Source organism: Glycine max, chromosome 6 (genome assembly GCF_000004515.6).
Source record: "Glycine max cultivar Williams 82 chromosome 6, Glycine_max_v4.0, whole genome shotgun sequence".
Taxonomy (NCBI): domain Eukaryota; kingdom Viridiplantae; phylum Streptophyta; class Magnoliopsida; order Fabales; family Fabaceae; genus Glycine; species Glycine max.
Window position 1 is genome coordinate 11296173 of NC_038242.2, and position 14800 is coordinate 11310972.

The window sequence follows — 14800 nt, forward strand, 5'->3', positions numbered from 1 at the left end:
AAAGAATGAAAGTCATGTTTGCTTGTGGTTTTTTGTATATATGAAAGTTATGCTTTTTGCTTCCATGAAAGTTCACATATGACATGCCAATGATCAGAATCAGATGCTCCAGGATCGGTCTAGAGGAGTGTGTAACTCAAGGGAACCACTAAATGTTTCCCTCTAACGCCTAGACTAGTACTATATCTAGGAGGAATCCTTGGTCCCTTTTTTTATGATAAACCCATGCCACTTCTTATACGGTAGAATCTGAGATTTTCTAATACGATTCTTTGAAGAAATTAATGATTTCTCCGGACAGGAGCCTGGAGGTCACAAAGAACTCCAGATTTGTACAACTTCCCATGCCATAGCAAAAGCAAAGAATTGCTTCTAAATGAGGCCATCCACAATAAAAGAAATACTAAACCCATAAAGCTGGTCTTGCGGCTGAGGATTTCATGAAACTAACGTAACTGTTTGTCTGTTGTAATGCATAACTCATTTAGCACACAACTCCCTCCTTCAGAATAGTATAAATTACAAATCTTAGGGGCATTGTCCCTTCCCTTGGCCATCAAATTCAATCCCTCTATAGTTTCTAAGGCTCAACCTACATTACCAGCTATAATAATCCTTGAAAATGCCAACAACAACATCCTGGAAGCTCACCAGTTTGCTCATTTTCTTTACATTCTTCTGTTGTTCTTTCTCATACACATTCACCATAATCAACAACTGCCCACATACTATATGGCCAGGTACACTTTCTGGTTCAGGGAGTCCTCCACTTGCAACAACCGGATTCCGGTTAGACACAGGTCAAAGCATCAAACTTACGACTGTTCCAGGTTGGTCAGGGCGGATATGGGCAAGGACTGGTTGCACATTTGATGCAACAGGAGTTGGCAAATGCCAAACAGGTGACTGTGGGGGAAGACTGGAATGTCAGGGAAATGGTGCCGCTCCTCCTACCTCACTGTTTGAGATAACACTTGGTGCAGGCAATGGGCAAGACTTCTATGATGTTAGCATGGTAGATGGCTACAATTTGCCATTACTCGCTCTACCACGAGGTGTATATGGTGATGCCTGTAATTCCACAGGTTGTATTACTGATATTAATAGAGGTAAGAATTTATTTAAAGTACAACTATATCATAAGTAATTAGGTATTTAAATGACAGAAGAATCACAAGGGTACCTGATATACAATTTAAAAAATGCAATGGTATAGGTTGTCCAAAAGAACTTCAATTACTTGGAGGCGATCAAAACCAACGGGTAGTCGGGTGTAGGAGTGCTTGTGAGGCATTCAAGACAGACAAGTATTGCTGCAGTGGAGCATTCGCTAATCCAAATACATGCCAGCCTTCCTATTATTCAACCATTTTCAAGAAGGCTTGTCCAAGAGCTTATAGCTATGCCTTTGATGATGGCACCAGCACTTTCACTTGCAAAGCAAACGAATATGATATTGTTTTCTGTCCCAACAGCAATGGGTATACACTATACATCATCTCACTCAAATTTGATTAATTTCTTTTCCCTCTCAATTTACTGCCAATTTTCCATACTTTCAAGAAAATAAAAACAAAGGACCATAACTAACATTTTACATTACAACACAGGATGAGAAGACCAAATCTTGCAGCTCCTCCTCCACCAATTAGGCAGCCCTTTTGGAAGCATCAGCAGGTCACTTCCTCATCAAATATTTTATTACCCTTTCCAGCGCCAATCTTTCTCTTGGTTCTCACTCTTTCTCATTTGTAAGATATGACCAGTAATATAAAATAACATCTGAAGAGACTCACAAGGGCTTTTAAAAGGAGGGGAGAAGAAAAAAATAAGGCACAATCAATGAGATGGAAACCATGAACAGCAAAAATATTACACTTGAAGAACCCTTTGCAAACAAATGATTCAGAAAGTAGTCTTCTAAAGCTCCAATAAGTTCGGAGCTTATTAAGAACTAATTGATATCATCTAAATACCACCGGTCATAATTCCTGTCTATTCACTATTCTCTCAAGATAACTTGTAAATCTAGCAAAATAAATGTTAAGAAGGAAACAACTAGTCCTTTGCAATGTAAACAGGAATATAAGAATCCTCAAATTCATTCTCTCACATATTCCATAGTACATGTTCTGCAGAAATTTAATGAACAAAGTGACCCTTCTAGATGATAGTAGCCGGGTAATGCAGATCAATTAAAAGAAAAAAAATAAAAAATAATATTCACTGGAAAAGAAACTACAGTGAGTAATACTGAAACAGGCCTGAAAATGATAAACATAGTAAGGAATTTGTGAGAACTCATTCGTCAGATCACAAGCTTTCAATTCTTCTGTGTGTGGTTTGAGAAGAATTCTAACAGCAGCTATTCTACTATCACCATCTTTGTCATGGGCAAAGTAATTCAGCGTCTCTACTTTTAAACCAAGGATTGAGTTATATTGGTTCATGGCATATACAAGAAATTACCGAGAGCTTCTTTGACTCATTTCTTGGTCTTTGCCTTTTTGGAACCTGGAGTTTTTTTCTTTGCTATCTTCGCTTGTGGTTTTCCTCCTGTACTTCTACCTCTTTTCTTTCCAGCACCCTGCATCCATATTTTCAGCAATTAAGTATGCATGCACCAGCATTTTCATTCACTAAGGAGAATTCTAAAACCAAGAATGACTATCAGGAAACTTACTGATGTTTTGTCAGTCTTCCCTTTGGATTTACCATTAGCTTGTTCCTCAACATTCTCATTTTGATCAGTTTGGTTGGTTGATTTCTGCATCTTGCCAGCCTCCTCATCCGAATCAAAGAAGAAACCATCCAGTGTCCCTTCTCATATGAAATGAATAGATGTGAGGAAAGGAATTTATGCAGGATATAAAGGCAACATTATCATACATAAAAGCACCAATTAATTGTTGGTAGATGCAAATAACCTTCAACCATAGTTTCAGCTTCATACAGATTAGACTGTGGCTTCAGCTGTATGAAATCATTCATTATGGCCTCAACCTGACTAATAAATTACAAGTTAAACACAATGACAGCATATATTATTCCAAAAATCCATGGCAAGGTTGATTAAATTACTTACGGGTAAGAACAATAAATATAAATTAAAAAAAAATCTAAGCCAAAGTTTACTAACTTAATAAAGTAGTGATTATAGAGAATAAGGTAGAAAATAAGTAGATACTAGATAGCCAACAAACCTTTGCCTCTGACTGCCCAAAGCTAACCTGAAAAAAATAACAAGCTCATGTGAAAGCAATATTTTAAAGATATGATATATATAAAAAAAGTAACTAGCTACATGTCCCAATCAAAACTTTCAAGGTGACGTTAATTGTTAAATACAGATCATGTCACATACAACGCAAAACGTCCGGCAAGGAACTATAGATGTTTTGTATATTGTTCCTGAAAAAATGAGCAAAATTTGAACCATCAGATACGGCTTGTCACTTGTCACTATCAAGTAAAAGTACTGTATCAATAACTCAAGAAAATGGAAATTATGTTTTTAGACAAATTATTAACTTCTAAGTCCTTAATTATTTTGCCCATAGTTTTTCTCGGTCTCCCTCTTCCTCTAGTGATTGGATTATCCTCAATCTCTTCTAGTGTCCCTACTGGGACTTCAATAGGTCTTTCCGATAGATGCCAAAACCACCTAAGATATCTCTATCTATATATAAAAGGCATTATGATTATCAGTTTAAGATTTACAATTTTTATAACATGGAGCAAGGTCAACATGTAAAAACCAGAATAGCAGTCTAGCAGTAAAATAGCTTAGCTGTATTATGCATCTGTATATATGCATTCTACAGTGTTATGATCAAGATATATTTGCTTGTCTATAAAAATTATAAAGAACAAAGGATTTACAATTTGTGTATTAATCAGAAAACATAAATTAAAATACCTTTCAGGTCTAAACACATTTCTTGATCCCCAGATGGTGAATCTGAAATTATAATCCGTCCAACAGCACCCATATCACCACTCAGATCTATGGAGTCACCTTGACACTCAATGAGTGCCTGCAAAAACAGAAAAGCTCTCTGTCAAACCCATTTCCCTTCTCATGAATAAGGATTAAAGAAGAGGAAAATTAGAATCAATGCTAAAGAGAAAACACATGATTCTTATAAGAAATCTACAATGTATCACACCATTGTCAACTCAAAACAAAACTAGTAACTTATTTTTCAAAAGTGAAACCTCAGATACTCATTTGGTCATCCCAATAACAGCAATAAAACATGGCCCTTACAAGTTTGCTAGACAGAACATACAGCAAAGAGAATTCCATAACATACAGTTGTCACCTAACCTTTGTACGTTGAACTTTCTCAGAAAGCATCAAAGGCAATCTTGCGGAGGAAACCTGCAACTTACAAATAACAAGCATAAGTCAGGATGCCAGACTAGAAAGAAAACCAATGCGACCTTCAATTACTACTTATTTGAAGTCATGGGTATGCTGTGAAACATTTTTAGGCAATCATTATAACTTTAACCATTCTTACATTTGGTTCAGCAGGCTTTTCACAAGTTTCTTCCTCTTCAACTTTCAAATCACCACTACCTTTTCCCTTTGCACTGGCCTTTATTTCCTTCCCTTTAACTGGTGTATGACCTTCTACATGTATTTGTTTTTGTGAAGACTTCTCTTTTGAACCCTTTTTGGATGGAAACTTTCCATCATTACCAAAAACAAGTCCATCCCCACACTCTCCTTCATCTGATATTTCATGCTGAGAGGTTTCCACCTGATCAATATGATCTCTTTTTGGGCTATGATCGTGGAATGACTCAGAATCTGATGATAGTGTCCAGATTGAATGAATAGATTCCTATGCAAAAGCATTTGATATTAACATTAATCACAAAATAAGTAGCAGACCAGAGACCGCTTTTATGATAGAAGACACTCAACGCATTAAGAAAAACAATTAAACTGGCTGAGAACTCTTGATGCATCAGAAGCCTCTATGTAGATTTTCAAGGACCAAGTCACAAGTCAATATATATAAAATATGGTAAAACACAGAAATATGTTCATTTCTTCTTCTAAGTCTATGAGCACACCCAAAATAGAAGAAGACAACATTCTTACTTTATGGTCTATATGCTTGTCAATGTTTGATTCATTCACTGCCTCCTTTTCCTCTTTGTTTCCTGTATCACCATAACTAATAATAAATGACTGAATGACAACTCAATTAAAAAAATAGAAATGACTTTCACATCCTAGCACTCATGCTAATGTTTTTCTAAAGATCTTGACTGCATGTAAATTGATTTTTATACTTATTATACATGTAAATATTGTGTTACTCATTGCCTTGACCATAAAACCTATTCCATGTAATCATCCTGAGAGAATTCTAAAGCACAAATCAAATCGCAAGTTTACCTTTGGCCTTTTTCTTGTCTAATTTCTTTCTTTTGGATGGTGTTTGTTCTTCTACTTTAGGACTCGCAGCTTCTGGTGTCTTTCTCGTGCTCTTGGTAACCTTCAGAAATCTGGATGACTTTGGAGAAAACCCTTCATCATCAGTTTTATCCTCATTCCAAGATCCACCACCACGTGAAGACCCAGAATCAGAGGACAGTGTCAACAGCGAATGAGATGGCGCCTAGTCAACAACAATACAATTATTTTTGTTTAACAGACAAACATGTAAGAAGCTTAAACGAACTGATGTTAAAATTCAAGGTTGCAATTGAACACGGAAAACGAGGAACCATAAAATCATATCGTAAAAAGGGGAAGCTGGTAAGAGAATTGAATTAGCATAAAGTGATACCTGAAAAGAACGCAACCAATCTGGGGAGCTCTCCCTTGAACTGCTCATTATCAGGGATAAAAATGCTAAACGAAAACCGCTTTGGTCCCTGAAAGAAAAACGGTTTCTAATTATCCATTTTCAGTGGAACAAATGATCGAGCATGTTGTGGGCACAAGCTTAATCACATCGTGAACAAAACCCTCGAATCTCGAGAAAAGGGAATCAGCTAAGCAAGATTATATGTGAAATCTGGAAGTAAGAAATGTGGAATGGAATGCTATGGTAATTGCTACATACCTTCACTGCTGCTGCTACCAACCGAGAGCGGGAACTTTCTTTCTGACGCAACCCGAGTCCTGATTTGTTTTGCTTTCCTAAACTCCCTATCACACGTCGTTTCACTAAAACAAATGCTGACTTAATTGTAAATTTTATCACCCAAAAGTTTTATTGTTACTGTGATTCAACTTTTACAATTTCACAGATTTTATGTTTTTAGTTTTTTCACAAATTTTATCATTTAATTTTTAATATTTTATAATTTTTTACCGTTCATTTATTTTGTATTTTACCATTGGTAGTGAAATGATATAAAAATCACTCTTATAATTTTTTTTACATTAATGGTAGTTATAATCAACATCAAAAAGCGACTTTTTTTATGTTGGTTGTGATTATATTTGATGAAAAAAAATATTTTTTTTACGTTAATTATAATCACAATTGATATAAAAATCAAAATCATTCATCATATTTCTCGATGGTGATAAAATACACAATAATTAATAACTTATGTGATAAATTTTAAAAATAAAACTTAAGTGATAAAATTTACAAAATAATAAAATTGAGTGGTAAAATTAACAATTAAACCTATTAAATTATACGGTTTCTTTTTTTTTCACTTCCAAAATTAATTTAAAATATTCTTATTTAATATGAAATATAAATGCTTTTTCTGTTGAAGTATTTTTTTAAAATAAGTTGTAGACATCTACTTATTTTCAATAGGAGTATATACGGAAAAAAATTAATGAAAATTAAAATTTATAAAATTCAATAATTTTGAAATAAAATGTTTACATTTACGAATAAATATAGTTAACTTGGTCTTGAAGTCCTGAAGCAAAAAGTATAAAATATTGACATTATACTTAATAACATTTTGTTCACAAGGGGGAACATTTAAAAATAATAACCATCACTACAGCGTCATGAAGAAAAACAATATAAAATTAAAATGACGAGTTGACATTTATTTAAGAAAATTTATAATAACTCTCACATGAGTTAAATACTTATTTGGCATATAAGCTTCATTTTCTTTAAAAAAAAAAAGAGAGATTTGGCGGATAAATTTATTTAAGTAGTTGTTAACTTATTTTCATGAGTTATCTCAAGTAACTTATAAAAATAAAATAGTTTGTGAGCTATTACTTTTTTTTTATTCTTATTAATTTACTTGAGATTTTTTTATCTTTATTAGTCAAACAATTAATTATACATTTTAATATCATTTTATATTTATGAGTTAATCTTATTAAATACTTTTAATTTAAGTGAACTTAGAAGCTAATTTTACCAGTCAAAAATCCCTATATTTGCTTTTACATTATTAATCTTTCTCTTGTTTAGTATTTTTTTAATTTATTGATTGAACATTCTACATTTGACGTCTCTACTCTTGCGTTAACATTTTTTTAAGAATGAGATCAATTCAGTTTAAGTCTATGAATTTCATTAGTCTATCTTCACATGCACTAAAACAATTGATAACTGATAAACAACGATTGACGACTAAAACCACCAGTATTGATTTTCTCCAACTCTAAAAATACCACTATAAGTTCAAACACTTCTCCTTCTAATTGATAATTAATTAATTAATATTTTTTCTCCAGTATTCTATTTTTTGAGTACTCATGTGTCCATATTTTCCATACCAAAACATGAAGCTCGATCAGTTCCCTTATACAAGCAAAACGTGAAAAAGATCAAAATGATTCAGATATTTCTCTGAATGGACTCTTTGAGAAAATTATCGAAGAAAAAAAACTTTCATTTTTTTAGCAAGAATAACAGTTTCACATGAGATGGGTCACAGGACCAATTGTCAAAACTTTGAATTGGTCAAAGTCAAAGAATTCCAACAAATGAATAGTCAATGAAATAGGATTGATGCTTAAAATCTAGTATTACTCAATTAGAATCAGAGATAAGTTGACTAAGTTAAAAGAAGATGAATAATTGAATAAACTATTTTGTCAAATGGAGACATTTCTAGAGGGAAAAAATGAATTATCAAATTTTAAACAAATTAATAGTCAATGTTCCAATAAAAAAGAAATGAAAATATTTATAATAATTAACCCACATTATTCAACAGTTGAGTTAGATTCTCCTAATAAAAAATAGCTTAATTGGACCACACATATAATAACCTAAATCATTTAAAAAATATATAACAAACTAAATCAAATAAAATAGTTGGAGTTTTTTAAAAAAAAATTAAAAGATAAAAGAGTTGGAGTTAATTGTGCTTAATAATGGATTGAATGATTTAAATTTTTAAAAATTAAGTTAGTCTCCATGGTTAATGCAGTGGTAGGATAGATGCACAAGGACTAAAGTTCAATCTCTTTGCCTCGACTGTATACAAAATAAAATAATTAAGTAATTTTACAATATATTGATTGTGTATAAAAATAATTTTTTATTTTGTTAATACAAAATTTGAGAACTAAACCAATATAGTAATACAATTTATCTGTACTATTTTTTGTTAAAAAATCATAAGAATAAAAATATTTTAGAAATAAAATTAAGTTATTCTAATATAATCACATGATATGACAATCATTGGCAATTTGTAAGAATTCAATTTAATAAGCAAACAATCTGGTCGGTACCTTCATTTTTATTCACGTGCATCTATCTTATTTTGTAATTTAATTATGATATTTATCTTATACCATGCATATGTACCAATGGTATTATTAAAAAAATAGTTATTTTACTATCGAAGAAAATAATTATTTTTGTGTTTTATTTAGTATATATCCCGTTTAAAATAATTGTCATTTTAGAAGTTTTAGTTTAGTTTAAACAATTTATTAGTTTAAAACAATACGAAAATATGTATTATTTTTAATGCTAATTTTTTAATCTATTTTATCAAGAAACGAAAAAAGTAAAATAAACTAAGAAATAATAATAATATTAGTAACAAATTGATGTTTGTTCTGAATAATTAATTTAGCAGTGCAAGAGGAGTATTATTAAAGGTCATTTTGTTTTGTTTATGATAAAAAAATAAAATAATATGAAGCTGATACTTTTGTATTTTATTATAATTTAAAATTTTAATCTTAATTCATTTTTTTTCCAATTAAATCAACCAATCTTTGCTTTGTTTGATAATAATAAAATTTCGTAAGAGCCATAATTTTATTTTGATTTTCACTCTACCAAAGGTACACACGTTGAGAGAGACAGGTTAGTTGGATACAAAAGTGGCATCGCTCGCAGTTTGATAGGGTGCGTGACAAGTATAAAAGGGACAACATTGAAGACAACGTTATCATATCCTTCTTTGCTTGGAATGGAACAAGCTGGGAAGCAAGGAATTATGGTGGCGTCTCAGAGTCAAAACCCCATTGAGCAAATCCAAGCGCGCTTCAAGGACTTGGAAACTGGATTCCGCCTCTGGCTCTCCAAGCAGTCCCTCCCCGTCGAGGCCGCCGTCGTCACCACCACCAGCGCCGCCCAGGGCGCCGCCATCGGCGCCTTCATGGGCACCCTCACCGCCGACGCCTCCTCCACCTTCCCCACCCCTCCTCCCAACGCCTCTCTCAATCCCCAAGCCATGGCGTCTCTTAAACAAGCGCAGGTCTTCTTTCTACTCTCTCTCTCTCTTTTATTATTCCAATTCCAATTAGGCTAATAATTTTAATTAGTTTACGATAGTGGAAAATCTTAGGGTTTCTTAGTTTGTGTGATTTTTTGGTTTTGTTTAATTGTTGTTATTATTATTATTATGTAGGCTCTAGCTGGAGGTCCTTTAATTCAGGCGCGAAACTTTGCTGTGATGACGGGAGTGAACGCTGGGATTTCCTGTGTCTTGAAAAGGATAAGGGGAAAGGAAGATGTCCAGTCTAGGTGAGCTTTATGCTTCAAATGATACAATTGTATCATCGGTTGAGTTTTGAAAACTTTTTACCCTTTTTTTTTCTTTCTAAATTCAAGCTGCTACAATTGCTTATGTTATGTAATATATTTGATCTGTGCAATCCCTACCCTAAATGATTATAGGATACAAAGGTCTATCTATATATGGATGAAGTAGTGTTGTAGATGGATCGTAACTTGGAATCATCTTGAGCCACCTTGCTATAGAATCTTACTTTCATCACACTCTTATTGTGCATAAAAGGAAAAGGACACTAACAGTTTTGGGCCTTTCGGCTATTCACGAAGGCTTGTACTGCTTCCTTTCTTTGGATTAGTGTCAATTACTCAACTGAAATAAGTTTCATGGATATTCCCTTTCTTTTCCTACAAATGTTTTAAAGTTTATTAACTGTTCACCATGAGATTCTTTTTAACAACTCCTTCTTGGTCTCCCTTTCCTTTTTTCTACAAGACTAAAAATCATGTAATCTACACTCCTCACTGGTACTTTAGTGTCCTTCCATGTATGTTTCTAAACCACGTTCAACTATTTTTTTTGTCATTTTTTCCTCAATTGTTGTCATATCAATATCTCTCCATATATAATCATTTTGTATCATGTTCTTTCTTGTATGGTCACATCCATCTTATCATTCTCATTTCTATTACTCCCACCTTTTTTCTCTTGACACTTTAAAGCCCAATATTCATTACCAGAGTATAATCAAACCTATGGTAGTACTTGAGAGACTTTGCAATCACAAATAACCCATAATGTCTTTCTCCATTTTAACCATCTCACGTGTATCCTATGGGATCTATGAAGCACGGACACCCCAGCCCCTTGCTGTGTGCGGGTTGAGTTTGATGTGTTTGACAGCTGTCCACGTGTCCGTGTCGTGTCCAGTGTTCATGTCAGTGTCGGTGCTTCATAGTATGGGATATCCTCATTAGTTTTTCCATCATTTTGTGATATTGATCCTAAATGTTTAAACTTGGAGTGATGTGGTATGACACCTTCACCCATTTTTACTTCTAAGTCATTTTTCTCTTGTTTCTTGTTAAAATTAAAATTATATACTTTGTTTTACTCTTACTTAAGTGAAAACCCTTTATTTCCAAAGACTGTCCCCAAAGTTCAAGTTTGAGTTAATTGATTTCCTTGACTTCTCAATCAAAACTAAATCATCCACAAAAAACATGCATTTGGGAATAATCTTTTGTATGCCCTTCGTAAGTACATTCAAGACTGATTAAACAAGGACTTAAGTCCTTAGTTTGACCTCCCGGAGTTCTCACACTAGTGAAATCACTAGTAATAAAGAGACTTTATTCCTTCATATAATTATTTTTATCAAAAGAAAATAGCTGGGAAAAATTAAGAGAAGTAAAAGAAATAGTAGAATAAAAGGTTTTATGCAATGAAGTATGAGTATATTATATATGTAGCTTTCCTCTTTTACTGTGACCTTACCTGCTACATTATGGGTTATCTGCATGATCTATAAGGATAAACAAAACATTTTAAACTTTTAAAAATAGAAAAAAAAATTATGAAAAGGTTTTATATAATTAATTAATATCTGTTGTCTTCCCCTTTAGCTGTGATCTTCCTTGTAAAAATACTTTTATATTCAGAATGAGATCTATATTTCTTTTACTTTGTGTAAGCTAAACAAAAATTGCATAAGTTGATGGAGATAAATCTTGGCAAAAACTCTGAATAAGATTGATATGATGTGTTACATAATGCTGACTCCATGGTCCTATTTATACTAGATACTCAGGACAAGTAGTATGACTTTACTAGTAAATGCCCAAAACCACTAATAGAGCAAGACTACTAGCCCTGAATTTATAGGAAAAATGAGGAAACATAAAAAAATCTAAAACCTCCTACTAAGTGTTCATTTAAGATACTTTAAAATATTTAAGATACAGCAAATATTGTATGAGATATTTTCTAGATATTCTAACAGTTACTTAAAGCTGTCAACTTGCCATGCTGATCAAATGAATGCAAGTTCAGAGGTATCAAAACATATTCTAATTTTATGATGTGGCCTCTGTATGAAAATTCAATCTCTGGGTTGAAAGTCATTGAAGGGTTCCTGTTGCCAGTGTTCTGAGAATATGTCCAAGTGTGCAACTTATATTGAAGATTAAAGAAAATGAAATGGCTCCTATAATGCTTATGGATCATGTGTGCCTGAATTATACCCAGTAAAAGCTTTTGTTTATTTCTTATTTCCTAATATGTAAAGCAATTATACTTTACTTTTGAGAATCCACTAAATTATCTATTGCAGCATGGCGGCAGCTTTTGGTTCAGGGGCCTTGTTTTCATTAGTAAGTGGCATGGGTGGACCAAATCAAGCAACAAATGCACTCACTTCTGGACTTTTCTTTGCACTTGTTCAAGGTGGACTTTTCCAGGTAGGCTTGAAGGAAAAGCTAATGCCTCTTTCACAGTTTTTGTAGTCCCTTGTTATTTTGTACCTCCATTTGATCAGTGAGAACAATGATTGCTCGGCTTTCCATTTCGGTAACATACTAAGTGAAAGTGCCTTACTGTTTATTGGTATCATTTATAAAAAAAAATCTTGGGGCAATCATTGTTGGGCTTCTAATATTAGCTATGGTTTAAAATTTTGGACATGACTTATTGATCTTCGTTTCCAAGTGAGGTGTCCCTGGATGTTTTGTGTGTAATGCGGGTTTTTATAATTTGGTGTCCCGTAAGTAGCATGGCTTCAACTATTCATTAATTATGCAGATAGGACAAAAGTTTTCTCAACCACCTGCTGAAGATACTCACTATGCTAAAACAAGACACATGTTGAACAATCTTGGCCTTCAGAGTTACGAAAAGAATTTCAAGAAAGGCTTGTTAACAGACAACACTCTGCCTTTACTCACAGACAGGTAGGAAGATCAATTTTTTTTGTCAGTTTTTTCCTTTCTTTTTCATATATTTTTGTTTACCTTGTATTTTGTTTCTCTATGATGTGTTTCAGTGCTCTCAGAGATGTGAGGATTCCTCCTGGACCTAGGCTTTTGATTCTTGACCACATCCAGAGGTAGGAGTTCTGCTTTATGTATTGTAGTATGTACCATATCCTTCATTTTCCATACTCATAGATACTGAAGTCTGGTTTCAGGGACGCGGATTTGAAAGATAAGCGAGGAAGCCGAAAGTGACTGATATGAATAGTTTGCTGGCTTGGAACTTTGAAAGCCATTGAAAAATGGATAGTAGAAAGTTTGTGTTGCAAATGAATTTTGTCTTTTTTGTTTGTTAGCTCTGTTCCATTGTTGTTGCAGTGTACTTGATAAAATTTGGTTAACTAATCAGTTATTTTAGTTGTGCCATGACACGTAAATGGCTTGAAAGTAAATTAGGGAGCACGAATTTGTTAACTCTAAAATAAGAAAAGTTATTGCTTCCTTGTGTAGGAATTGTTACGTTTGATTTCATTAGTTCAGTCAATGATCCGTTCCACAGAGATAAATAGATAATGCTAATCGGAACGGAAGAAAAAGACTTGCGCCACTATTATTATTGAAAGTGACTTGCTTTTTGAGTGATCGATCATTTTGGGTCAATTTTTTAAACAAAATATTAATATGGGTTTTTTTTTTCAAAATAATTTATAGGATGAGTCTCTTTTCACCATTTAGGGGTCAATTAATAATTTGATGGATAGGTTTAAAGAAAACATGGCATTTGATATGTTTTTTTATTTGTCATGTTTTCTTTAAACCTTTGGGTCAAATATGTAATTTTGAACGGTCAAAAGAGATCCATGTTGATAAATTATTTTGAAAGAGATTCATATTAGTATTTTGTTTATAAAATTGACCCATAATGGTCAATCACTCCTTGCTTTTTACAATAGACAATAGTGAGTAAATCCTTTGTGGAAGTGCTTGCGTTTCTTTTTATAATAGTGAGTAAATTCTTTGTGGAAGTGAATGTTTCGTTATTGAGGAGCATGTTCCATTTCTTGTTGACTGGATTGGGTCAAATGAAAAATAATTTATTATTTTTAATTTTCTTATAACTAAGGTACTTGAGGTTTCTATTTGGTACTTGAATAATTTTTTCACTAGATCAGTTCATTTTGAATTATTGTGGTACCTTCCGTTGTGAGTTGTGACTCTATTTTTAAACCTAGGATTGAATCCCAATACTTGAAGACAAGTTTTGAACCACTCATGTTAATGACTTTCAGTCCATTTTCAAAGGTTTGAGCGTGGACAAGATAGATTTAATTGTATATATAAATTTAGAGATTAATTTTACATGTAAAAGGTCCAATGTTATATGAAGAACCCCAAAGGATGTAAAATAATAGAATTGGGTCGTTTCTTGCACCTCCAAGTTGCTTTCTACATCTTTTTCAAAATGTTTTTTTTTTTTACCTTTTGGATTGGTTATTCCAAAAAAGAAGGTGCATTATGAAATGTAATTTGACATTTTGAATAGGCCATTACGAAAGTCAAAATTAAGGTGCCGGATGCAACAACAGCAGAGTTGTTAGATGCATGGTAAGGGAAAGTATAGTTGGTTGGGCCACAACTACAGTTCTTTTTTTGTGTGTTAGATATTTGATCATTAGTTCACAATATTAATTAAAAACTGTGTTATCTGTTATTTACTAATTAATATGCAGAATTACTGAATAGAATAATGTAATCTATTATAATACTTCTAGGAGAAAATAAGTTATCTATTTGATAGTATAAAATAGTTTTATATTGTTAAATAATCACAAACTACTATTTATCATAAGTTGGTTGAGTTTTATAACCATTAATTTAAAAACCATGCTGAC

The 14800-nt window shown here is 32.8% G+C and overlaps 3 protein-coding genes and 1 long non-coding RNA gene across 8 annotated transcripts; 2 read left to right on the forward strand and 2 right to left on the reverse strand.

The window, feature by feature from the left end:
* Positions 1 to 401: 401 nt before the first annotated feature.
* LOC121175051 (uncharacterized) lies at positions 402 to 1320 on the reverse strand. The gene is made up of 2 exons (XR_005891992.1): positions 1184 to 1320; positions 402 to 1071 (listed from the first exon to the last, which is right to left on the reverse strand). It is a non-coding gene; the product is annotated as an uncharacterized lncRNA (long non-coding RNA).
* LOC106798928 (pathogenesis-related thaumatin-like protein 3.5) lies at positions 623 to 2201 on the forward strand. Of its 2 annotated transcripts, XM_014776418.3 has the most exons (4): positions 623 to 1109; positions 1217 to 1481; positions 1611 to 1677; positions 1767 to 2201. In XM_014776418.3, exons 1-4 carry the CDS (start codon positions 623 to 625, stop codon positions 1767 to 1769), a joined length of 822 nt encoding a protein of 273 aa, XP_014631904.1. In that variant the 3' UTR covers positions 1770 to 2201. The 2 variants fall into 2 exon arrangements, with proteins under 2 accessions (XP_014631904.1, XP_014631903.1); XM_014776417.3 differs by having other exon boundaries at positions 1611 to 2201.
* LOC100812582 (DNA-binding protein BIN4) lies at positions 2085 to 6245 on the reverse strand. Of its 4 annotated transcripts, none has more exons than XM_006581631.4 (12): positions 6090 to 6245; positions 5811 to 5898; positions 5417 to 5639; positions 5117 to 5178; positions 4527 to 4853; positions 4331 to 4384; positions 3920 to 4037; positions 3365 to 3411; positions 3204 to 3230; positions 2928 to 3003; positions 2684 to 2820; positions 2085 to 2587 (listed from the first exon to the last, which is right to left on the reverse strand). In XM_006581631.4, exons 2-12 carry the CDS (start codon positions 5856 to 5858, stop codon positions 2486 to 2488), a joined length of 1221 nt encoding a protein of 406 aa, XP_006581694.1. In that variant the 5' UTR covers positions 5859 to 5898; positions 6090 to 6245; the 3' UTR covers positions 2085 to 2485. The 4 variants fall into 4 exon arrangements, with proteins under 4 accessions (XP_006581694.1, XP_003526779.2, XP_040872401.1 ...); XM_003526731.5 differs by having other exon boundaries at positions 4331 to 4390; XM_041016467.1 differs by lacking the exon at positions 2928 to 3003.
* Positions 6246 to 9252: 3007 nt separating this feature from the next.
* LOC100813121 (chloroplastic import inner membrane translocase subunit HP30-2) lies at positions 9253 to 13421 on the forward strand. Its single transcript, XM_003526732.4, has 6 exons — positions 9253 to 9681; positions 9835 to 9950; positions 12272 to 12398; positions 12739 to 12887; positions 12980 to 13042; positions 13124 to 13421. The coding sequence occupies exons 1-6, from the start codon at positions 9394 to 9396 to the stop codon at positions 13161 to 13163; spliced, it is 783 nt and encodes a 260-aa protein (XP_003526780.1). The 5' UTR covers positions 9253 to 9393; the 3' UTR covers positions 13164 to 13421.
* Positions 13422 to 14800: the final 1379 nt, after the last annotated feature.